General features: G+C 41.2%; 1 protein-coding gene across 1 annotated transcript; it reads right to left on the bottom strand.

Annotated features, from left to right (window-relative positions):
• Positions 1-366: 366 nt before the first annotated feature.
• On the bottom strand, positions 367-26,128 carry SRD5A2 (steroid 5 alpha-reductase 2). The gene is given in 6 exon segments (XM_027729750.2): positions 367-1,679; positions 2,229-2,379; positions 3,358-3,459; positions 5,229-5,392; positions 25,747-26,083; positions 26,086-26,128. Coding segments are annotated over 6 exon segments (864 nt in total). The 3' UTR covers positions 367-1,612.
• Between the last annotated feature and the right edge of the window lie 864 nt (positions 26,129-26,992).

Below are 26,992 nucleotides of genomic sequence, written 5' to 3' on the forward strand. Positions count from 1 at the left end.
CAAACTGGTATCTTTGTTGCCTTCAGCCTTGCTTTAAATAAGGAAACCAGAGGAAAATATAGTTATGGTGCTAATGTGGAACTCTGATCCCACGCAACAACAATTCTGCTTGTGTCTTATTTTGTCCCTCCATTCCCTTTGCCTACACAGGGCAAAGGGTCCAGTTCTCTGGTGGGCTGTAGAGGGACTGTGCAATGGCTCTCACTCTCAGCTGGCTACTCTGCTCTGTGGAGATGAAGACAATTAATAATATGAGCAAAGAAGGGAGGGTTTGCCCAGTAGGAGGAAGCCAGTGTGAGCAGGCTTGGTAAGCAATATTGCAGAGACTTGTTTCTGCAAACAGTAAGTTATAGGCTAGCACAGCTCTGTGTTTTACATAAATTTTATTGTGTTTTGGAGGAAATTGCATACAGTCAATCAGGTTACTCCAGCAGCAGGTAGTATGTTTCATGTGTGCAGTCTGCTCTTTTTTATTTTCAGCTGCTCAGCATAATTCTTAGCAGGATTTTATGCTCTGAAGGATAACTGAAATCATCCATGAGGACATCTCTGCCTAAAGGGGGTTAATGACTTTTTTTTAATATTCCTTACTGTATTCTGAAATTAAGAAGAGACATTTTGTGCTTTTGTGAAAATTCAGTAATATCTCTGCATCATTTCCTAATAAGTGTATCTGAAAATGTTTTCCATAGACAAAATGTACTGCCAGTGTCAGAGAACATTTTCTTTAACACAGAACTTCTTATTTGTTGTCATTTTTGTCATACACCAGCATCTCAAGTCACTCAACACAACAACTGAGTGTTTTTGAGTGGAAAAATTTTTATTCTGAAAAGAGATCTGGATTTGCAAGAGAAAAAAAAAATCCTAATGGAGCTGCAATTGCTATAATGAAGTACATTTAAAAAACAAACCCTGGTGGCTGAAGATTAATCATCTGACAGTGAGGAGAGTATTGCTTAAGGAAGGAACACAGACATTGTGCTTGTGAGTGCCAGCTTCCATCTCTGTGTACTTAACATCACCTCTGTGCCATGGCATACTGCTCCCAGCCTGGTGCCAGCACAAGTACTCTCTTGTAACATTATGTTTCTGGGAGCTAAGCTGGCTTTTTGATGAAAAATAATGGGCTGAGTAATTTTTCAGGCAAATGAGATCCCTACTCTGGTTTGAAGTGTGACAACATGTAGGGCACTGCCGGCAGAGTGAGGGCACGTGTACTGCAGCACGGAGGCAGGAAGAAGCAGTTGCAGAAGTGCTATAAACCGGAGTGGCTGCTGAAGACTTTCTCCAAAGTAATGGGTTTACATTCTACTTTTCTTCATCAGTATTTAGCCAGTGTTTTTTCTGTGATGTCAGTGTAGTTATATATTCGTTTTCCATAGGTAGAACTCCACCGACAAGCAAATACGTTGTTTGGGAAGTCCCTGTGCCCACAACTATCTGCAATTTACCCCGGAGTTAAACACAAGAATTTCCATTCCAAATTACCTTCTTTTCTGTTGCAACCTCAGATTATCATTTGTAAAATTGTAGTCAGACCTAACATTAAAACCAGGAATTGAAAAAAAAATTCCTACAAAAACCAAAAAAAGAGTCCATAATTCAATCATTAAAAAACAAAAGGAATCAAGGCTTTCCTTGATTTTGGATAGTCCGTAAATGTCTTGAGATAGTACCTGAAAGAAAATAAGCAAGAGAGTGAACCTGCATACATACAGGGAAACTGCACAGTTTTAATCCATCTGAGCTGAGGAAACTTAAAACTCTTCCAAACTGACTTGCTTTGTTATTTTGGTGTGTTACTCTGCAAAAGAGCGTTCCAAGACTATTTAGACCAGTTTATTTAACTAAGTGAAAGCTGATAATACTGCTAAGGTTCTAACAGACCTAAAGTAGAAACTTCAGGAATTCAGAGCAAGGGACCATATCTACTCCAAAGGACTGCAGAGGTTGCAAGAGAACCCTTAGGAAAGGCTCACATTTACGAGGCTCAGTAAAAAGAGGCTTTAACACGGCAGAAGCAGTGATGCAACTCATGTTGGATTAAATGACTGTCTGGCCCATATGACAGGGGCTCCACCCAGTCACAAATAGGCCAATACACTTCTTGTACATAGTATTAAATTTCAGTTATATCCTGAATCCTGGCTCTGCTTCCTCTCTGACATTTTGCAAACTGCACTCTAAGCGTAAACAGCAGCATACAGCAAGGAACACTTTGATACCTGTGATGGTGATAAGCCCGTGGCCCAATACAGCAAAGAGTGAAAAAGGCAAAGGCAAAGGCTGGTAGGGACCAGGTTGCTATGGCAAAACCAAACCATTCCACAATTTCTCCAAAGTAGTTGGCTCCAGAAACATAGGTGAACAGTCCCCCTGCATCAACAGACAAAATATTTAATTCTTTTAGTCATCTCCTGCACATGGAAAATTATTTCCCATAAAGTCAGCAGCAAAACACATTCCCTTTCTTATTCAAGGTCTATAACAGCAACCCAAACCCACTTCCCTGAAGCCAGTGGAACCATGCTAAAGGGGGATTTTGTACTGGACTCTTGTATAAACACAAGAATCAAAGAATTCAAAGGTAATTCTGACCCAGAGGCTTCCAGCATTTTCACAATCATTTCTTTTCATTTAGCAAATAACTTAAGAAAGCCCATTATTAGCTTTAAATTAAAATTATTAACATTAGTCAATTCTTTTCATGCCCTAAAAATATTTTGCAAATTCACTGCCATTGGGGAACGCAAAATCTGGATCTCAGTTTTTCACAACATTTACAAGAGGCAGGTAAGTGTTGGAGGTGAGAAACTCCAGGGGAGAGATATTACCATCTATAACAAGGCAGCAGAAGGAGTCAACACCAAAACGAAGAAAGTCTTGGGTCCCCATCCATATTGCTCTACATTTCTTAGGAAAGGCAATTCAGCACCTTGCATCCTTGGTGTTATTTTTTCCCCCTAAAATTTACACTTCGAATCTCCTTTTTGCACTGTAAGAAGTCTGCTACTTCTTCTTCTTGGGCATGGAAAAGACCTATTTACATCTTTACAGCTGCCTTTTACAAAGCTAAAATCCTCTTCCGATTTCCCACTTCAATCTTCTTGAAATTACCCACCCCATTTCCAAAAACCTGTCCTCACAGTTCATATTTTCCAGATAGTCTTGCTGCTTCTCTTGGACTGTCTGCAGCCAGCTCATGCTGGTCCCTGTAGCTTAGAGGGACACCTGAACCGAGTACCTGTGTGATACCAGCACTTCTGACACTACTGTCGCTTTCCAGTGAATTCAGTCAGAAAACATTATCCTGCTGCCCTACTTTCTTCAAGGACGTAGGGGACAAGAATATACCTTGAGGAATCTTGTAAGTGACTTCTCCAGGTTTCCTCAGCTGGCGCAGCAGGAGATCACTGTGAATGTTGATTCCCATTCCCAGAAGAAATAAGAGGAGGCCTAAGTAACCAACAAAAAATGAATTAGAAAGACAGCTCTGTCTAGTCGTTCCTACTCAAGCACAAACGTGGGATTTAACTTTGCAGCAGGCAGATAGGGGTCCCAACATGATGTGGGTGGATTCTTTCTCAAGTCAAAAGATGTGCTGCTACCAAGAAGGTTGGTGAACAGGAGAAGCATAGATGACTGGTGACATCAGAGCACTTACAGCTAATATGAGAAAAAGCTGAACTTCCCAGGTGGCCATTTTCACCATTTATTGAACATTCAAGGGGAGACACAAAGTACCCAGCTGACACTAACTGACTGATGACAGCCAGACAGGGCTGTGGACATAGCTGTAGAGTAACCACTGAGCTGTAGACAAGTACCTAGACTCTCATTTTACTGCTGGGGAAGAGGAACACAGAGACACAAACTTATCCAGGACATCCCTGAATCCAGGAAGGGAACCTACATCTCAGCACCACTCAGTCTGCTGCCAGTGAGGCTGCTTGGACAGAGCAAGGCATGCACAGAGAGCAGGTACTCCCTGAAGGATGCTGACAGTTTCTGGCCAGAGTGATCCATTAATCATATTCCATTTAGCTGAAAAACTAGAGGCATTTGGTTGAGAAACTCTGCAGATGACCCGCCCTACATTTCGTGCTACATTAGACACTGAGAAAACCACCTCTGACAATGTGAGGAAAGTGAGGAAAGTAATAGAGGTGGTGTGTGTGCTATGAAGTACAGGAAAAAGGCTAAATGCTGATAAAACCTCAACACTTCCAGTAGCAACAGTCTGTAGAGGAGAATATGCTGTTTGTTTTCTATTTAATATTTCAAGTATTACTGATGCTGATTTTCTTCCTCCCCCCATTAAATATATATTTTATTTATCATAAAAATTAAGTGATGTGGTATTTTCTTTATTGGGTATGGGAGCTCTTACTAAACAATGTCCAGAATTTTTAATACATGATGCTGTCTGAAAAGACTGAATTTGCATCCACAGTCTGAAACAGGGTACAGGAAGTACCTTGGTTAGTTTGTATTTACCATATCCAAAATATTTTCTCAGACCTCTACATTAATCTTCATTTCTATGTTTGCATTTAAAAAACACTGCTCTGTGCAGCACCAAATTTGTAATGCCATCTAGCTACTCTTGTTCAGTTACTCTCTGAAGGATTTTACAAGGGGAAATTCAGCTAAGCTATTAAGTTACAAAATATAAAGGAATTGTATTAGCGTACAACCAGACTGTGCGTGATCTCTAATCTTCCCCTGTGCCTCACACAAGAAAAAAGAGCCCTTTGTCCTTAAAGCCTCATTCATGCTGGGGTTTTGCCCTTCTTTTATCTCTCAGTCAGAATAACTGCATCAAGTGCAAAGCTCCCTGGCAGGGAAGAGAAAGTCACAGCTTGCACTCACGCACAATCACTGCTGGGTGGACACTTCTGGCTGAGCAAGGGTACATCCCTGTGCACCTGGGGCCTGAGATTGCATCTCCACAGCCCATAGCAGCAGAAGGCTCTGGAGTGGTGTCAGTAAAAGAAGGCTTGTGATTTGAGACTAATGCACAACATCGTACATCTTCTAAAGTGGCTGGCTAGCAGCAAAAAAAAGTCACATTTATTTGTTTTATCTGGGCCAGCAGGCAGGTCTTAGGCTGATTTCCATCACAACAGATTTGACTCACATGTTCAGTGAAGATTAGAACATAATTCAAAATGCTTACAAATTGCTTGGAGATTAGATCTTTGTAATCCTGCAGCTGTAATTACCTGATGTAAATCTGATGTCGGTGCACCAGTCGTTTGGATATTCAGCACAGTAAATCAGGTAGTAGCCCTGGAGGAAGCCATTATAGATACAGAATAACATGCCAAAGAAAAGCAATTGCAGTGGGAAAGGTCTGCCTCTAGTGAAGAAAGGGTAAATAAATGTCCTAAGGTAGATAAGAAAACAAAGTCAGCATATTGCTCATGATAACATTGTATTTGCAATTTCTCTGTAATAGGGAAAAAAACTTGAACAACACACAAAACAGAAAAGAGGTTAATAAAGATTAAAAAATGAAAACAGCTGCAAAAATATAAGATCGGCAATTAATTGGAACACGAAATGCTACAGATACCCATCTTTTTCCTGTCCTTCAGGACTACACACAAACTGGGAAGTTAGAAAGCTCATCCATGTTCACTGAAGCTTTGAGAATGTTTCTGTACCTCCCTTGTTGACAAAAATGAGGAATTTGCGCCCACTAACAGCATTTTCATTTTAAGATCTTGATGTAAAGCTCTGGTGGACCAGGTGAAGGATGCTGTGGAGGCTCATGGGCACAATGATGTTCAAACATCATCAATGTTTGTGAGGGGCAGTACCAACTGCAATATTGATTCTCTAAATGAGCATTACTATGCCACAAGCATCGTGGAGGAGCTTTGTTATGGAGAAAACATTTCTGATCCATCTACAGGGACCAATCCCTGAAGGCTTTAGCACATGCTGGCAGATGGAGTTGAAGACAGTGTTGAGACCCCTCTGGCACTCTCATCCCCTGCAGTGTATAGTCTAAGATGTAATCCCCTTTCTCAGCCTCTCCCACTCCACTCGGAGACTTCCACTCATCTCCGACACACAGCAGCTTTGTCCTGCTCTGCTCAGACACTTTGACGCAGAGGCAAAGCAACTTTTTTGGCTGCTTGGGGAGCTGGTTTTCCTCCAGTCCCCATCTCCCCTCCATGCTTTCAAGTGCTTCTTTAAAATAAGAAAAGCTAAATCCCTAAGTTTAATATGCTGAACACAAAGATTCCCATGCAGCTTCAGCACCTAGGTCTTCCTTAGACATAGACTATGCTAACATTAGCATTAACATATGTGTGAGCAAATAATTGGTACTTGTATAGTTTTAACTTTCACATATGTTTGTTTCAGGTGGGATTATCCCTCTTGACACTTTGAACAATTCATATCATCCTTGGAAGAGTGAAACAGAGAAGTTATACTCAGTAGGTATTTTCTTAACTGGCCAATTAAGTTCTGTAAGTGTTAAAATCTACGCTCCTAATTTCTTTCTTTTGCCTTCTTGGGCTTTGGATGGTGCTCATCATACTAGTATATAAGCATTGTTGATAAGTAATTCACATCCCATGTTGCCAACATCAACTTAAGCAAGCTGAGGCATAAAATGTCATAACATTGTAAATCTAGATTAAGTCATACTAAGCGTATCTGAAAGGGAGTAAGCAGAGTACAAGCAGCAACATGTTTCATTCACTATTTTCCAAAGCAAGGTAAAATAGATTTCCAGCAATTAAGGCAGCTGTGATGCAGAAGTGATAAATATTTCTAAATACCGTAAAACCTAAGAAGTCGTAAAATATTTCTCAGATAGTGATATCACATTTGTCATATTTATTACAGTATAGAAAGGAATGCCCTTTGGAGCTGTGTTACTAATAATCATTGGTTTTGCCCCTTCAGAACGTGATGCTGGAGTTATGAGTAGGCAAGGCCAGATTTAGCAACCGAACCTGCCTGTTGAAGTCATATTGACAAATTGGACTGAAAAGTTATGAGAAAAAGTGTGAAAGTTGCAAAGAGAGGCTTGGAAAAAGTAAATTGTATGGAAGAGGGAATGATGCCAAACCACACAAAATGAGTTTAGGAGGGGAATTTATGTAGCAGATTTGAGAGGGACTGGCATTGCTTTATCTTTTGTCAAAACATTACATTTAAGTAACATTTAAGTTACATTTAAGTTACGTGTAAGAGTCTCTGAATTTTTACAACTGATGCAAACAGAAGTTTTTGTCAGCTCCCAGCAAAGCTGATTGTTTCCATGATGCTTCCTGATGCTACTATTGCAGGACAGAGGTTATAGGCCCTTGAGAGGCCAAAGACGTACCTAATATGGATGTGGTGGACACAGGACAGAAAGAACCTACGTGCAAGGTATAAGTACAATGGCAGGGTAGCCAGGAGGCACCAGCTCTTTTCTGTTGTTGTTGGGGAATTGAAATCCTGGCATCACTGTAATCCTGCCTCATAGCAGTTTGGATAATCCAAGTCAGGATTTCATCCAAGAATCTTTATTGTGGAACAAGTTCTCCAAGGAAATCTCTGTGGATCTGTAAATCCAGAGGCCAGATTCAGTTCCCTGTATCAGAACAATGCCCTAAGTAGTTATTTTAATACAGCTTGTTGGGTGGTACTACATGGCTACTTGAGGGTACAAAAACTGTTCCTTATGGGGTTGAAAAAGCAACAGAGATAAAACAGGGACATTTAATAGGTTTAAACATTCCGTGGAAGAGTCTGCATCTCTGCTGGAACTATTTTGCAGTGTGAAAATCTAATGGGGACTGAAGGCCACCATTTTAAAATAACTTAACAAATCCGGCCTTCTGGATTTAGTCCAATGACAAATTCAACCTTTTTCTTTCAGTGCAGTATTGATGACTAATTCATTATTCCTTTATCATCTTTATTGGCCAAAGGCACTGCATCTGACTAAACCATTGCCAACAGCTTCTTTTTAAATGAGTGAACACTGAATTATTCATTTTCTTCTCCATCATTTATTTTCTAGAACAACAGGTTTTACAGAGAAAATAATCTGATATTGCATGAAATTTCTTGCTCAAGTCCCGCTTCTGGAAAATTCCAGAGACTCTCACTTAAACCAAGGGAAACTATAGGTTTGCTCTTCTTTCCACAGAAGGTGAAAATTTTCTCACAAATGTTATCACACTCCATTAAGAGTGGGCTCTCAGTCCTCCAGCAGCTTGTCATTTGGAGCTGCTTATGCTCCTGCTGTGTCTTCTCCTCTACAGGGCCTAGATGCAATAGGTCAGACAGCAGCAGCTCATGTTTTCTGGTCTGGAAACTTGTGGTGTTTTACACCTGGGGCAACTGGGGCAAGGGCTCAGATCTGGTGCTAAGAATGAGGGGCACCTGGCTGCCTCTAAGCCTGGGGGTCACCAGTCTCCTGCTGGGTCTGTCCAGCTAGCCCTCTGCCAACAGGGCCTCTTCTGGGTCTAACTGGGATGAACAAGGGGCTAGGAATCGGAAAGGTTGCAATGGCAGGCAGGGATGATGTGGTGCCCTTCCCCTCTAAGACAAGTGCTGGCCATAAACCAACTGTGTCCTTCCCATGCTGGGGCACTATCTGAATGCCCTGGCTCATCCCCTGTAACCCTGGCCAGCCTCCAGAAGAGAGTTGCAAACTTCTCCTGACCAGGAATGCTCTGAATCCCTGCAGGGATTTTTCAGCTCTCCTCGGACATGTGGAGCAGGGTCTGCCCTGAATCCCTGGTGAGGATGAACCAACATACTGAATGGTGCCTGAGAAGCATTTCTACATGGCCTGAGCTCCACACGCTCTGGTTCCTTGCTTGTCCCACCCAGATGCACAAAAGCCGAGGAGGGTTGGTGGCCCAAGTGAGGGCAGGCAGCCGAGCCCCAGCCAAGGTGATGCCTTCAGGGCCCTCACAGCTCACCTGCCGTGGAGTCACTGAGTGACTCCATGGCACCGAAAAACATGCCACCGAGGGGTGTGTATGGGAGCAATTGCTGCAGGGATCATGCAGGTAGATGAGACACCCTGTTACATTGAGGGCACAGGTTGCAGTCCCTTTTCTCACTCACTAAAAACTCTTTGCTGAGGTGTTGTCTGCAGTTCTCACCACCTTATTGGTACATTCTCAACTGAAGACCTCTCTAAGTCAGAGTTCTCTAGACCCTTTACTGCAACTCCTTGCTAAGGGGGTGCTTTCATTTTCTCATTTGTACAATTATCTGTACCTCAGGTGATAAGCAAAACAATATGATTTGTGTTACACAAACTTACCATCAGATCTGAAAAGAAAGGACTTGTCTTCTATCAAACAGTGGAGTTAATTTGATCTATTTTGTGCACAGGTTGAAAAGGTCAGTGTTCAAACCTGGGGAGATTACACCAACCTCAAACCAGTTCTGTTTGCAACAGTTATCATCATAGGAGTCTTTGCCATAGATTGTCCCTGGAATCACAGTACCAGAGAGCTGTGGACATCCTCAGCATACCTGACCACTTGGACAAAGGCTCAAGTTGTTCTCAAACATGATGGACTTTTACCTAGAGGATTTGTGATGCCTGGCACAAAGACTCTAATTATTCTGGAGAGTTATAGATATCAAATGACATGTCCCAAAGGCATCTGTTGCTGAAGAGTCTGCACATACTTTCTCTTTTTGAGCCCAATCTTGGAGGTTATTTGTGAATTGCACTCTGAGGTAATTTTTAACTTTTAGTATTTTTGAGTTGCATTGTACTGGTTCTTATGGAATAGTTATAGGAGTAGACTGTGAAGTCTATTCTCCATCTATAGTAAACGCCAGAACAAAATCTGGCACCTAAGTTTCCTGTGGTCAATTAAAAATTTTCAGTTATCCCAGACTGGGTTTAAACAAATGTACTGGTTCAATTGTCAGTTCCAAGCAGCAGGCAATCTTGTATCCATTCAAAGGGAAAGTAAAACAAAATACTGTAAAATACTTTCAAAAGTAAAATGAACCATTTTAACCCTCCTTCATCATGATGTCTACAGATGCCCCAGCATCACATACCAGGTAAAACCTCCTCATTTGTTGTATTCCTCTCCTCGAACATCCTACCCTGAGATGCTTTGCCTTTTTGTTCCCCACTTATTTTTATGGATTCTGCCATAGTCTGAGAAGGTAAACAAGCCAGGAATATTTAGACAAGAAGAGAAAGTAGTTTATTAGCAGCCATTTGTACTGTGCAGGGTGGACCATGTCCCTTTTTTTAAGGTCTGCACTGTGAGACATACTCTGGCACAGCCTCAGGAACAAAATCTGCGCTACAACCCAGGTGACAAGCACAGCAGCAATGATGGCAAGCAGGAATGCTGGACTGCCCATTAAGCCTCTGGCAATACCTCCTGCAGGTGCAGGACAGACGGCAGATCTCGAATGCTGTAATGCAATTGTCTCTCATCTTCTGGTGTAAGGAAGGCTGTAAGTTCAGGAGCTGAGCTCTTTTTTTGGAGCTGATGTCTAGCTACAGCTGCCTGCGGAGTTCGCTAATGCAGAGAGCGTGCAGTGGCTGTGTGTGCCAGCGGGTGACCACCAGCTGCAGGGCACATCTTCCTGGCCCAGGCAGGGAGCCACTCTGGGCCCCATTCCTGTACCATTGGGACAATGTGAAAGCATCAGCTAACTGTAATCATTTATCTTCCTGGTCTCCAGCCTGATTTGTAAGCTCATTTTAAATCACATTGAACAGTGACATTGATGGGAGTAAGAGAACTCCCTTTTTATTTTAATCATGCTGATTTTTGTATCTAGTGATGACTAACACAAGGTTGCAATGAGCTCTCCTTCCCAAGCCATGTACAAAACATCCTACTTCCATGTTCCTCTAAAGAAAGACAGACATATTATTGAAAAGCTTGCATTTCAGCTGTATAAAACAATAGTGAACCTGTCATGTCAGGATCATATCCGAGTATTCTGCCTAAAAAAATTGACTCAACCTACAGTCCCTGCAGCCCCTCTGAGATGTTTGTGGTTCACTTGTGAAATTCATCCAACCTGAAGTTTGTTGGTAGGGACAGTCTTTCTTTGTGGTCTCAGTAGCAGGTTCAGAGCTAGATAAAGACTTCTGTCAGGAACAGATTCCTTTTTATTGGGCAAGACATACAGGCATACATCTGACCAAGGGATGGGAGAAATATTGAGGAAACCCTGAGCCAGCTGGTACCGTGCTTGGGTTTGAGGAGTTCTTGAGAAGAAGAACAGTGGAGAGGAGGAAGACTGGGCAGCACTGATTTAATGCAAAGATAGAAGAAATGCAGTGGGATTCAGTAGCACAATGAGAAGAGGCACAGAAGAGATTGCCATACTGAACTTGTACTGGACAGACTTACTCAAGATAAAAAATAACACACAATACTAGAAAGTAATTTATTTAGGAGAGCTGAATAGCTGTGACCAAGAGTTTTCATGACACTGAAACGAAGTTAGTTTGAATGCAATGAAAAGAAATTTCTGCTAAAGTAATACAGGAATAATATCAAATTAAAGAGTTTGTAGGACTGAGAGAAGAAGGAGAATAACTGCAGGTTACAGACAAAGGCAGGTCCTTTATTAAAAAGAAGAAAAAGTCTAAAGGTTTGAAATCCATATTAATATTTGTATTTCAAGGGATAAATTGTGTTCCACTTAAGGGAGGCAGAAGGTAGCAGCTGCCCCAGACAACTGACCACCATCTACTACACTTTGCTTTGAATGATCTGATATGGGCTTCTGTCAAGGGAATGCTGACTATGAAGGATTTCTGCTCTAATCCAGTGTGATGTCTTCAAGGTTTCCTAATGACTCATCTAACATTTTACACAACTGAACATTTTAAAGATTATAGAGTAAAATCCCTAGAATAGATTAGCAAGTGCTTAACACCAGCATTTATGGGTGAAGCTCCAGAGTGGTACGTGCTACGCCAGGAAGGCTGACACCATGAATGACAACACCTGCAAAACAGTCAAAGGGAATCAGCAACTGTGCTTGACTTGTGGCCACACTGTAAATACAGACTTCAGGTTGAAACCATGGCAAAGGGTCAGAAAAGCTCAGTTGCTTACCACTACATTTGAATAAAGTGGGATCAGAGGAAAAAAGACACAAATATTTTCAAAAGCATGTGTATCTGATGGGAAAGGCTAAAAATAAAATGCTACATCTATTTTACTATCAATCATAGCTGAAAAAAAACATGATGCATTTGACTTGGAATAAATTTAAGGAATCTGAACTATGTAATGCTCAGTTCCAACACTATAAACACCTGAACTCAGTCAATTCTCTCTATCTAGTACTAGTCAGTAATGCCTCATTGATTGATATAAATCTTAAGCATGCTATGCAGTTAACAAAGTCAGAAGGATAGGGATACAGCTTACTCCTCGTCATGTTGCATACAGATATTATTAGCTGTACTATATTTAATAAAATATAAGTATTTGAAAAAAAGGAAGAAAAAGGAAAGGTATAGAACCTAAAAATGGATATTTGGTTTTACTTTGTAAAGAAGAATTGTGTAGGCTTAATTCCAAGGCATAAATTTTTGTTCTTCTAAATTCACTACAACAGCAGACGGGTTTCAAAAGTGTTTTGCAAGTTTGTTTATAAATTGCTTTGCTAGTCCTCTTGATTTTCTTCCATTATTTCTGAAAATGCCACTAGAAAATCTGGTATCTCCCAGTGATTATCAGTGTCCAGTTAGAACCAGCAAAGGAGAATTCTTCCTTGTCACTGGTAAAAAGTTATTGAGTCCTGAAGAGCATTGATCTTTTCTACTGGTTTTGCAGGTGTAGAAACAAAACCCTATATTTCAATTATTATGCATTTTCTAAAGGGACACCAAGGACAGAATTGTTTGGTTTGGTGCATTAACAAGCTGACTCAGCAAGTCACAATCCATCAGCAAGTTACACTCAATATACATTTATACTGGTATATTTGTTTCTCAAATGCTTCCATTTTGGTGTATAAACACGAAAAAGGTTTTATATACCCTTAATTAAAAATATTGTTTTCTTTTTGTTTGCTATTTGCTAGCTCCCATTTTCCCCCTTTTTGTTTGTAATGTGCAAAGGAAATCAGAATGAGAAGTGAACTAAACAATGGGAAAAATTGACTGAATGCCCATAACCAAAAGCAACTGAAGCAAGAGCCAGATGAACCAGATGTTAACATCTTTCTCACCATCACCTGTAAAATTGGACTTATTCTTTGGAAAAATGGGGATTTGTTTTTAAAATGCTTTTCTCTCATAGCCAAATAAGGTAAGGTGAAGCTAACAGAGCAAAGGAAATATGTATCTTGTACAGATTCTTGTCAAAATCAGCACCATCCCATACAAACTCACAACTTCTCCTCAGGCACTGCACAGCCAAGATACTGGAGTCCAGAATGTACAGCGTGATGGACTGTTTGTCTAAAAAGCCAAACACTTCTACTTGGAACAACTCTTTGTCTCGGAATCCTAATATCTACAACAGCAGGAGACAGGACTCATTTCTATACTTGACTTAAGTAATCCTATCTACTTTCCAAGTAGAAAGACTGAAGGACTCAGGGCTTTTTAAAATAGCTAAGACAAAACCAGTGGAAGATATTATAACAATCTACAACTGTACAAAAAACTGCTGCAAAGAAGAAAGTAGTAAAATGTTCTCTTTATCTACTGGGAACACAATAAGAAGCAATAGGCCTAAACAGTTGTATAGAAAATGCAGCTTAGACATTAGGGAGAGACAGAGAAGCACTGGAACATATTAGGAATCTCAGTCAGGCCAGACAAACATCTGTCAGGAATGAGAAGCAAATCTGAGGACTCTATGTGTCCAGGAACCACCTGGGAATGGGAACTTGGAGCTATTTGGTGTGAGAGGGGCTCTGATGAACTCGGCGCCAGGCCAGCTGTCACAGTTGAAACCCTAATTAAACTTGTTCCAGATTTATATTTGTATGAGGAATAGAGGACAAGACAAGGTTCAGCATGACTAGATGGATTATGGTGATGACAAATGTGCAGATCTAGCAGTGTTTCATGATTACCTCTGCTATTTGACATTATCTAAAGGGCAGCAGTACTTAAATATTAGGAGAATTTTTTGTTGTTTTATCTAAGCAATAGTGTGTCAAAGGCTTAGCCAGCCAAAGCATATGTTTCAGCAAGGTATCTTACTCTTTTCTTCTTCAGAAATAACCACTTGATATTTATGAAAGCAGATCACTTTGCTCTTGTTGCTAAACTGCGGGTGTCTGCCAAAAGCGTGAAGCGTGTGCCAGAGTAACTTAACCAGACACTATGTTATGCACTTTGAAAAGCTCCCTGCTCTACTGGAGCAGAGTGTGCAAAGAGTTCACAGAGGCTGAGAGCATAAGCAGAACACAAGGACACATCTACATGAGAAGTGGTGCAAAATCCAAGGACGCGCAAATCTGTGCTCTTATAGCTGCACTTAGCTGATTAAGTGTCATTATTTTCCAGAAATTGTCTGCATGGGCATGAGAAATTACCATTTGGTAAGCTATCCCTCTTCAAAGTTAAAGCTTGGTCAGACTGTATCCAACCAACATCCACTAGACTCTAGAGTTGCAACTAGATTTATAAGACACATTACTAGTAGTTTTTAAAATACTCTTAACTGACTTTTCTCACTCCAGTAGTTCCTTCTTTTCCTCTTTTATGCCTGAATTCCTGCTCTGCCTGCATTTTGCTTTTCCATTCTTCCTAACATTGTTCCTTCTTTGTCGTTCCTTCTTCAGATTCTCACCTCTTTATGGCTCTCAATGTGCTCACAAAACTGAGAAATCTGAGGCTGTAAACTAAAGCGGTTTCTCTTTAGCTCCATTTTATAGATGCTCTCATCAAAACCAGTTTGAAGTCCTGCCTCTGTTGAGAGTGCTTTTTTCACCATGCAGCAGAATACTGATAAAGGGATTTTTGATCATTTCACCACAGTCCACAGAGTTCATAAGTACCTCATTGGGTCATCTTCTTCCTTATTTTTTACGATACAATAAAATTTGTTACGAAGCTATGAAACTGAAAGATTCAGTAATAAACCTCTGCAGCAGTTTAGGCCTGTTTTGTTTTGGGAAAGTCTTCTTCATAACTAAAATGACTAGAAACACTGAATACTTTTTTCTTTCTTTTTTTTTATACTGTAAGGAAGTTAAAGCTGAAAACTGTAATTTCTAAATCCTTAGGGTCACATTTTGAAGAACTTTGGTTGAAATATCTTACATTTGGAAGATTAGTATTCCAAATTTCTTCTGAACCTGAATGGCCTCATGGTACTCATGTCAGTACATATACACAGAGAAGAACAAAATTTGAAATGAGCAAGTCAGGTCCTGAGTTTGCACTTACTAAGTCCTCTGATCATTCTAATGTATCCTCTCTTTTTTTTCTAAGGAAAAACACTACCAAGGGCTGACTCTGAGTCACAATCATCTATCTTTCCTCACAGAATACATCCAAAGATTTCCTAACACTGAAAGTTGCTAAGTGAATCACTCAACACAATGGACAGTGTCTGTATTAAAGTGCCACTTGATACCTGGAAACTGGCCTCTCACATTGCCTCCTTTTCCCTTCCATTTCTTCTCACTCATGCCCCACTACTGCCCTAGCTGTTTTAACAGCTCTCCTACTTGTCCCTTCCTTGCTATTCTCTTCCCTCCTTCTAGCCCTCACTGTAAACCTCACAGTATTTTTTGTTTCACGGCATTCAAGACAAGTTGTATTTTCCCAATCCATGCTGGCAGGACTCCAGCTAGGAGACCACTTTTTCTCTGTTGCATAAAAGTCTTGCTCTGCCCCACAGTGCCAGCCTGGACCATACTTAGCTGGTTTGCAGGCTCACACACTGTGGTTCTACTTACAGCCTCAGATGAACCAGAAGAACAGACTCTAAAAATGTTATCTTTATGTTTGAACAGATACAAGTGCATTTCTCAAACAACTCCACCACTTTTAAATTGCTTTCCCTGGGAACAGCCAGAGAAACCTTTCGCTTCAGTAATCTTAACCTGGGCCAGGTTTGAAAACGTGAATGCTTTAATAATTGTCTTTTTTTAAAAAAGTTTCTAAAGAGAAGAAAACAGACAGAAAAAATTCAGTAGCATAATGTACAACTTTTCTTCCTCTCTGTCATTGTTCTCAGGAGCGACAAAAGCTTTGTAGAGGCATATGCACCCTGATAAGGTGACATTTTCCAAAGACATTTCTGGGAAGCAGTCTCCCAGCATGGTAAATGTTGGATTAAGTTGGTCAACTCTAGCACTGTTATAAGCAAATTGGTATCTTATATATGGCAAAAGTTGACTTTGGGTGTTGCTACTCTATTGCATGTTTATAGAGAGTAATTAGGAAGGAGTAGGTCAAACCCAACTTAGTTCAAATAGGACCTTTTTGCACTGTTGTTGCAGGTCATATTTTGACTCACTTTCTGCTCATTCTTAGGTATTAACATGGTAGCAACTGGTGTTTCAAAGATTCACATCTGGGCTCTTTATTTATTAATAATTACTATTAATATATTTATATTTAATATATAATAATAGATGACAAATAATTATATAATAAATAATAATTAATAATGTATTAAATATTAATATAACTGGCTCTTAAATAAATTCAGACCTGTAGAAAAAGATGCTATTTTTTCTTCTTGTCCATTGACTTTTTCCATTTCCTGCACTGGATATTTTAACCCAGTTTTAATTGGTTGGTTGGTTGGTTTGTTGTTTTTTTTACAAAATAATTTCATCGCTATTGTTGTATCTATGAGATGCTGCAAAAATAATTAGAACGTCAGCTCTGTGGCCAGCAAAGAGTAACACAGCTCTTACATTCAAATGGGTGTAGATGTACATAAATTTAATTATTTGACGAAATTCAGTAAGGACCACCCTACTGATCAATTCACCTGCCACATATAAATCAATTTCTAGTGAGAGAAGGACACTCCAAGGTGTGTAATTTAAGAATAGTCTCTTAATTTATAGCTTGAAAGCCTTTCTTTATCATAATTCTTCTTGAACAAAATTACTTTAGTTTTGAAGGAGATAACAAGAATACAATCTTTACCAAGGAAAATAGATGTAGTGTCTGGGATGGACACTGATTTATAATCATGATACTAAGAGGTTATTTCATAGGGTTTTTTTTCTTAACTGAACTCCACAAAGCTGGGAAATTACCTAATAGTATAAGCTTTTGAGTACGTAAAGGAGCTGATTAAAATGTTTCCTTTTGTCAAAAAATATTTATTGTCTTAGTAAAAAAGTGTAACTTCCCCCCATAGTGACTGCCTCTCTTATGATAAGAAATCAAGAAAACAGACTTGTGGATCTTGAAAGAGTGAAGTCCATTAACAAATTTCCCACTGCACATATAGAATGAACCTTACACTTTTCTCTTGCTTTTCCCTTCCTACTTAAAAAAGCAGCCCCAGTAAGGGACTACTACAGACATCCCATGATTAAAACAAGTAATTTCCTTCTTTGGTAAAAACATCATTATTTTCAAGTAAAAACATTTACTGAAACTTCTGTATATAATTTAATTTTTTTTCTCTCTCTGTCTTAGCATAGCCCTTTATAACCCTACTTTTCCAATATATCAGCAGGAATCTGATAATGCAAATACAGATTTTTACATCCTTGTCAGTCTTATCGAAGCTCAATGGAGTTTGGAGCTCAGAATGTATCTTCCAAAAAAAGATTTAAATTCATAGGATATCAAGTGTTTTAACTTCCTCAGTGGGCTCAAACCTTACTTAGGTGAGATCAGAGGACCCTACCTGAGCCTCGGTGACAGCCTTGTGGTTGGGACTGGAGTCTCTGCCCTGGGTCTGCAGTTTGAACAGCTCCCTGCAGAGCAGCTGAGACAGAGCACCCACCAAGTCCTTTTGTATTTAACAGGGACAGTGAAGTTTCAGAGCAAACATGAAAACTCCTTGAGTGCATTTAATGGCTCTGCTCCAAGTAGCAGAGATGAAACCAAGAAAAAACTTCTGTGACCTGTTCTGTGTGTATGGTGCTTCCCTTTACTTCTGGAGGACAGAACAGTCTTTCCGTATATGGACCTCAGGCCAGTGATCTGACTGCAAAACAACAAATATCTCTGGAATGGTAAACTGTAATATCCTGGAGAACACAAGCATACAAAACCTTCTTGAACAACTGGATTAGGGAATTACAGCCTTAGTTGTACAGTAGGAGTAGTGGATATGATGGAGAAAGGAGAGCGGGAGCATGGCACGTGGTAATGTCTACCTGGGAAAAAAACATCTGGAGCACAAATACAAAAACCATAAAGGATTGTAAAGCTGCCCAGTAATGACAAAACAGCACAGACAAACTGGAGTCAGACAGCAATATACTGTTAATAGGCTTGTTGTCTTGAAAAGAAATGAAGAAACACAAAAGTCATAAGTTTAGTTATCTCTTAGTTTCATCTCTGCATAAAATCTTCCAGACCAAGAGACAAAAGGAAAAGTCACATGAGTACAATTTGGGCTGGGCAAAACCGATAGGTTTCTGTAATGTTATCCCACTTTCCGATGGGAAATGAATGTATAGATAGAATTATTTATACTAATAGTTAGGAAAGCAATCAGCTAGTATTCTATTTTGAGAGTAGAATTTGGAAGGTATTTCATAATGCTAGAGAAAACTGCAAAGAAACAAACTCCATAAAGCACTGGGTACATGAGCATCTTACAAGTCTGAGGCAAAGAGTATAAAGACATATTTTTATTGACTATTAGTACGTTAATTTGAGGAACCTGAATAAAAATACCAATGAATCTAATATTTTCACTTAAGAGAAGAAATCATATATTAGCATTACTGATACACACTGGGATAAATCACAAACACACTCATTGAGTGGGGAACGAGGAATGCCCCAAAGACGCAGAGCAAATGGTCAGCTGCTGTTAAGGATATCACTGCCAGATCTAGAATTACTGCCAAGTTCAAACAGCAGGAGAGAGGATGCGAACGTATTACTGAGTAGCTGGTGAAGGCCAAAAGGAATCTGGTTAGGGTTTACTCCAAAGCATCAAGGTGAAGGAAACGAGAACAAGATTTGTTACCTGTTAAATACCTGCATGTTGTATACTGGGAGATTAATGATAAAGGTTTCATGAAGCCCACAATGAAAATGTCTTTAGTTATTGACACTTAATGATGGCGACATTCTAAGACAAAAGGATAAAATAACTATTTCTATGGGTAAAAAAAATAATCTCTGGATTGGATCTGGTGGTTACTATATAGGCTGATAATATTCACTAGCATATTCCTATAACAAAGAGAGTACCACTTAGAAATATATAGATACACTTCAAACTTAATCTAATTTCCATTTATCCACTTAATGTTTTAAAAAAAAATAACTAAAACTCTGTATGAACTAATACAGAATACCTCTAAAAATTATGAGCAAATTAATTTATACATGACTTACTCATTTGGAGCCTCCATCCATCTGCATCTGTCTGGAGGCTTGAGCTGCTTTTCTTACTGATCATAAGTAGGCACACCTACATGAAAAAAGGACCAGCATGCCCAGGTAAACATGTCACCTGCCTGACCAAACAGGCAGTACAGACAGGCTTAAAAAGGGACTTCATGTGTTGCATTGTACAGAGCAAAGGAAGAGGGAGAGTCTGTCTTTCTCCCCCCAACTTAGTTTCAGAGAGAGGGTAACTGGCCAAAAGAAGTGCTAAAAACTGTTTTAACATTTTAAAAATGCTGTTTTCAAATGTTGCTCATTTTCCATTCTCTTGCCGTGAAAGCCTGCTTTCCCTGATCATTTTAGAAAGATGACAATTTGTAGAAAACCCAGTACAGGCGCACTAAACAGATCACCTTCAATCAAAGGAGTTTGGGGATCCAGCCGCATCTCAAAGAGCAGCCTACTTAACATCCTCCAGATTCACCTCAGTGCACTTCAGAAATGAAAACAGCAGTTTGGTTTGTTTATATACTAACACAGTAAAGAATTACGGCTTTGATTGAAAACAAAGCTGCAAGAGAAGAAAATAAATAAATAAATGTGATTCTAGGTAGATTTTGAAACTGAAATGCCTCTTTTAATTGCTAGTGCCTCAGCTATCACAGGCAGCACAGTAGGGGTAAATCCAGCACCCTGTCTTTTACACCAGTATCTTCAGGATTAACTTTGTAAATCAGTGAAACAAGGCCTTTCCTGCTGCCACTGCACATAGTGACGTCTCCTCTGCTCCCTCACCACTGTCTTGCTCACTGCATGAAGGAATGTAGCATTAAGGTTTAAATGGAATTGGATTCCAAAGGCTTCTTCTCATCACCTTATGTTTTGTTTCCCACCTTTGGTTTTTGAAGCTGGACTGCAAAATGGAAATGCAGCAAAGGGGCTTTTCCCCACCACCTGAGGGCTTTAGCTGCTATCTTCTTAGCACAAGCCCTCTCGCAGGAAAGGCTGTATCACAAACTACATTTCAAAGCAAAATACTTTGTAAGTCATTTATCACGAGAAGTATTCCTGTATGCACATTTTATGCCACTCATCCTTTTAAGCTCATGGCCAGCTTTCCACTGAGATTGCATATACAGATGGTACACTTGGCGTTTGTTGCTTTTCTCCCTTTCTTTTTCCTTTTCTCTACCCTCCCACCCCATCACTTTGGGAGGTCCTACCATCACAGACTCTACCTTCTCAGAGCAAAGAAGCTGTGAGATTAACTAGAACAGATGTGATAAATTCAGATTTATATTTTTTTCAGATTTTGTCTAATTCAGATTTTAAGGAGGTTATCTTTAGCACTAGAAAGCGTTTGAATTTGATTAAATTCACACCATGCTGTGGCAATAAAGTGCACATTGAGACACAAAGAACTGGCTAGCTAAGGATAGCAGCCAAACAAATAGGGGGTGGGATTGGAGATTTCTCCCTTCCATCTCCTCCCCTAAGCAGCAGCAACAGCAGCAGCAGCAGCAGCCGCCACCTGCTTTCAATCCTTCATGAAAGCCACAAAGAGAGAGGCTGCTGCCTAGTGGTGGCAGAGAAAGGCAGAAACGTACTGCTGTCACAGTTCATCACAGGACACTGGGCAAGGCAGGATGGAGGCAAGGTCTCCTGGCTTCATCCACCTCCCTCTTGCATCCTCTTGGGCAGCAAATCTTTGTGTGAGCAGCACTTAGTGAGGGCTGGCCCTTTGTCCAGCAGTCAGTACTCAGATGACCCTCTCCTTTCTCTGTCAGCAGTGGGCTGGGTGGGGGCACAGCACCTGCCAGACCTGGCTCATGGGGCTCCTTTGGGCAAGAAGAGAGGTCCTCTAAAGTCCTTGTCAGTAAGGAGCCATCAGCATTAACCCAGGGATTTTCCAGAAGAGGGTTAGAATGATCATCACAACACTCCAGCATACTCCTCTATAACCTGACAATAAATACGAAATTACCACTGATTAAGCTGGCATATGGCACAAATTCTAGACAACCTGTGTGAGACAGAATTATTGAGCAGTATGCCCAGATAGAAAAGTTACTTTAAAATCAAAGAAATACAGTGACACAAACAGAAACAACTCCTAAGGAGCGATAGATTGTAACCTTGGTTACAGTCGTGGTTACACCAGCTCCAGAGCGTTGTAAGCAGCTTGGAAACACAGGGCATCCTACCATGACTCCAACTCGAAAAGCACTCTCCCAGTCTGTAAACATGGGAATAAGCATGGGGAAACAGGAAATTAATGTTGTCTTTAGACATGCTACTACAACTCCAGTTCTGTATTATACACCACATCGATATCTTAATTTTAAAATGGTTATAGAAACAGAGGAGAGCTAAAAATGACACAGAAATTATCTGAGGACTGAGGAGGGGGAGAATATCTTGCGTTGTAGGCCTTCTGCTGTGGTTCAGTGTCATTATAAATCTAGTTTACGATACCTCGGATCAAATAAAAAATGTTGTAGCTACTTGACACCACGTCCAAAAGCAGGACAAATTAATTTTGCTGGTTTAAACCTGTTCCTAAATTTATGAAAAGCTAATTTTATCCTGACCAACTTCGTGTTGGATGAAGTATCATGTGTCTGCACCACTCTAACTCTGTGTCAGATCAGGTAATATCTGTTCCCCTGTAGCTGGCATAAATCCATCACAAAACCACAAATTCAGTATAAACACCACAGCACATCCAGTAACTAATGCATGAGAAATATGATCATGTTCTCCTACATTATGTGGATCAAACTGGTGCTGATAAAGGACCTGACAGCTCTGTAACAAGTAAATTGGAACATGATCCAGTTACTGTATAAGTGATATCATGGTAAGAAAATACTGAAGGATACTAAGGAGTGCTTTAAATTAGCACAGGGTGAGAAAGGGCAGGCACCACTGAGAGAAAATCAAGACTAGTCACATTTAAGCAAGACATTTTAAACACGTTTAAATAAGAGTAAAAGAGTTCAGAAGATAACACTACCAAAGAAAACAGTGAAAACTGAAGGATTTTTTTATCTTCTGGGATCCTCAGGTCAAGACTTGGAGTTACTCTGAAATATGTGCTTTAGTCAAACAGAAGCTACCAGCAACAACAACATAACAAAGGAAGGCAGAATAGCTGGGCACAGTGATCCTTGAAAAATTTGTTTCTCCACTATGGACTATATTGTCCTTCTGAGCATATCTCTACTAAAAACTACCCTTCCTCCTGCATGTTTGGTATAGCAGATGAGACAAAATTAGGAACTAAAAAAGCTTCCCTACAGAGAGAAAGAAGTCACAAAATTATGCAAAAATATACAAGGAAACTTTTCTATATTTCATACAAACATAAGGGAATGCTTAAATACAGATGTCAGACGATCAGTAGTTAAAGTAGGAGTGGATTAATAAAATATGTTTATAATTAAAAATTTATTCATTTCAAAAATTTAAAGTCAGAAAATGCAAAATGTTACATCCATTGAGTAAATGTAATTTTATTATCAATTGATTGAATGTTTTACTCATTATCCTTGCAGTCAAATTTCATCACAAAAGTATTTTAAACTGTTATTAGGTTATTCGTAGTTAAGATAATAAATTGAAAAGGAAAATCTAGATTAAGCCTGTCTGTTATATCAAACTACTGAACTTCTTTTCAAACACTGTATGACAAAGAACCATCCTAATCCACTGTGACCAGTGCCCTCTGGCAATATGGTTAGCATAGCAAATATCATTTTATAAGGCAAACAGCCATTATACATAAATGCACTGCACATATACACACACACACACACCCTTTCTTTCTACCCGTTTTTCAACATTGCAGTAAGATCGCTTGCCCACCAGCGTTGTCACCAGGATGTGGTGGCACTCAGTACAGAATAGGGAAGCCTAAGAGCCCGTGTGGACTAACAGCCCTAACAGCTGCAAGTGGACTTAGACTGGAGCTGATGCTGGATGGCAAAACCTGTGAATTCCTGATGGTCAGGGATGTCTCCACCATTGTCATCTTCTTCCTCCAAGGGCTGAGTAGCTCATGTTTTTTTAGTTAAAGGTTGAGTCCAGATTACAGTTATTGTGTCACATGCTGATTACTAAGAATTTATCCCAATCTGCAGAGGGTCCAAGTAACTAAAATGTCTAGGTAAATAAAAAAATTCTAGGAAATAAGAAAGCTACCCACTAATTGCTGAAAAATTCTGTGTAACAATAAACTATCCTACTGGCTAGAAATTGTAGATAACAATCTTATGCTGATTGTTAAAGATTTTATTTTATAATAAAGCTCTAATTATAATCATAACCATGTGGAAATTGGTCATTCTACCAAGGACCCCTCAAAGAACCTGTCTGTTCCCATAGTGTCAGGTGAAACCCAGAAAAATTCCTAATTTGTGATTTTGCTGCTCTTTTACATAACAATAGAGTACTAATATTCAAAACCACATTTCACATATTACTTGATTTAGTAGAATCTTAGAATGGCTTGTGTGAGAAGGGGCTGCACACTATAAGAACAATATTGGAGTAACATGCAGTATTAGAAAGAAAATTGTTATACAGACTTCGTTGAAGTGAGGACTTTTACAAGAGAAAAAGTATACTCCAGCGACAGATGAGAAGACCTTTAAATTATTTGAGAAAGAGAATGTATGAAAACACAGTACTTCTGCCTAAGTCCAGCAGCAATGTTGGAAAAGTCACAGGCTCAATAGATGTATGCATACCAGTAGGGTAACATTTCTTTTGATTGTCTAGTGGTGTTCATTGATAGCTGTGTTTCTCAAACTATCAGAAATTCTTGATAATAACAGAATACATTAAATCAAATTTTGTATAATTACACATAATTAATACATCTAGCTTTCTGGAAGCCAAATGTGTTATAGATGGGTCCTCCAGCTGATTACTTCAGCAAAGACAATGCTAGTGATAATAAATATATCTCTAACACAGTGTTATTGCACTGTAAACCATTCTTTGTTTTATATTTATCTACAACAGCCTAGAGTTTCTATCCCTAAACTATTGGTAGAGACACTGTAACTGGATTTTCAATATATTGATTTTGGTTGAGTTGCAAATAATAATTTCTGATTAAATATTAAAATAATGTTTTCTATTTCTATGAAGCAAACTAAAAAAAAAAAAAAGAATTATGATAAAAAATGGCAAATGAAGCCAGAAAAAGATTTGCCTCAGAAGTTACATAGCTCTTTACTATGTAATGCCATAAGGTTCACATGCATTTGCCCTTTATTAATAAAACCATTTTTTTCCATATACAGATAACCAAAAATCAAATTCCTCATGAAAGAACTCCACAGAAAATCGAAGTGGAGCAGAAGATATATTCTGGTGATATACTCCAGAACCAAGTCTCACTGGCTGCAGAACCAGATGGCAATTATAGAGCTATGTCTCTTAAAAGTTATGAGCAACAGTGGATCAAAACTCTACTTTTTCTTTGAGCTCCTGATTAGCAAATACAGAATTAAGTAGAGTTACAGCATTCGTTGACTCTGAGATGACAAGGTTTCTAAAAAGAAAAGAAATCAGAAGAAAAAAAGATAAATTCACTTCACTTAATTTTGGTAGTGAAGTAAGAATGACGAATTGAGCATAAAGAACCAACTTTCCTGCTGTGGCACAGAAAGCCCGCAGTATCTCTGTCTCCCCTGCCCTGACGGCTGCTCCCCGCGCTTCGGAGGGTTTGCCCTTGGCCATCCTCGAGCGTGTTCCCACGGCTGGATTTGGCGCCCGGCGCTGCTCCTGGCGCTGCACATGCGGCGCTTCTGCTGCCCGAAATAAGCACTTCGCATGTGCCTTTACATAATATTTCGATTAGTTTCGTCCAAACCTTTGCTCCAGCTTAGTGAAACCTCTTTTTTTCTTTATTCTTTTTTTTTTTTTTTTTTTAAGAGAACAATCGAAACCATACACCATCCATCCTCTCCCCTGCTTCAAGCACCCGAGCACCTCCTGTTCCTTCCCCCGGCTGCCGACCCGGGGCAGAGATGCCCACCCGGACGGCCTCTACACTTGGAGCGGAGTCCAGGGACGCGGACCAGCGATCGCCAGCCGGACAGAGGAGGCAGCGATGCTGCAGAGCCAGGACCTGCCCCGACCCCACTGCCCGTCCGGCTCCGGCTGCGCGCGTTCCCGCAGCTTCCCTTGGTTTATCGCTTCCCGCGGGGAGGCCGCAGCGGAGCCGTGCCCGGCGGCGGTACCTGTAGAAGTAATGCCAGCAGAAGAGGCAGCAGAGGAGGCGGCAGCCGAGCGGCTCGAGGCGGGGCGGGCTGCGCAGCGCCAGCAGCAGCGCGGGCACCAGAAAGGAGGGAAGCTCCTGCAGGAACCAGGCGCAGCGCGCAGGCAGCCGGCCCCGCGGCCGGCACAGCCGCTCCTCGTGCTTTCCGTAGCGGGACGGCACCCGCAGGTACAGCGAGAGCTGCAGCAGCGCCAGGGCGCCCAGCAGCGAGCTCAGGGCCAGCACCAGCCCGGGAAAGCACTGCATGCTCGGGGGCGGGCGGGGGCAAACAGCCCTCGGCCAGCGCCAGCCCCGGCCTTATTAGAGCCGCGGCCGTCACCCCGCCCCGCCGCGCTGCCTCCCATCGCCCAGGCTCGTCAGAGAGCGCAGCCCCTCTGGCCGGCGCGGCGAGGCGCCCCGGCCCGCCAGGAGGGGAGCTGCCCCCCTCCATTCATCCATCCATCCATCCATCCATCCATCCATCCATCCATCCATCCATCCATCCATCCATCCCACCCGTCCGGTCCGGAGGGGAGCTGCCCCCCTCTATCCATCCATCCATCATCCATCCATCCATCCATCCATCCATCCATCCATCCATCCCTCCCATTCGTCTGGTCCGGAGGGGAGCTGTCCCCCTCCATCCATCCATCCCATCCGTCCCACCCGGAGCGAAGCTGCCCCACTCCATCCATCCCACCCGTTTCTCCCAGAGGGTAGATGCTCCCCTCCATTCATCTCACCCGTCTCTCCCAGAGGTAAGCTGTTCCCCTCCATCTCTTTTCCCGTTTCGCCCGGAGAAGAGCTGTCCCCTGTCGCCCCTTCCTTCCTCCCTCCTGTCCCCCACCGCCGACGGGGCCCTCGCCGGCCTCTCCCTTCTCCGGCCCGGTTCGGCCCGGGAGTGGCAGCGGTGGAGGGAGGAGGGAGGGTCGGATGCGGCACGGTCGGCACTGGGCAGGGGTGAGCCGGCAGCAGGGCGGAGGTGTGCGGGGGTGACTCCCCCGGGAGGCAATCGCTCCTGGCGAGGTGGGAGCGAGTGGCGGAGATTTCATCCCGCTGCCCCGGTGTGTCACCCTGCCCCGCGACTTGCCTGGCGATCTGTGCTGCAAGGGCTGGGCAGCCGCCTAGTACCAGGGAGTGCCGCTCCACTGAGGTCACGTAGAGAGTAAAGGAGATGTGCCAAAGGTCAGGTGAAAATAAACAAATGTAGATATGCCAGTGGTAGAATT

This window comes from Pipra filicauda, unplaced genomic scaffold, assembly GCF_003945595.2.
Source record: "Pipra filicauda isolate LSUMZ 115617 unplaced genomic scaffold, ASM394559v2 scaffold342_size772408_pilon, whole genome shotgun sequence".
NCBI lineage: Eukaryota > Metazoa > Chordata > Aves > Passeriformes > Pipridae > Pipra > Pipra filicauda.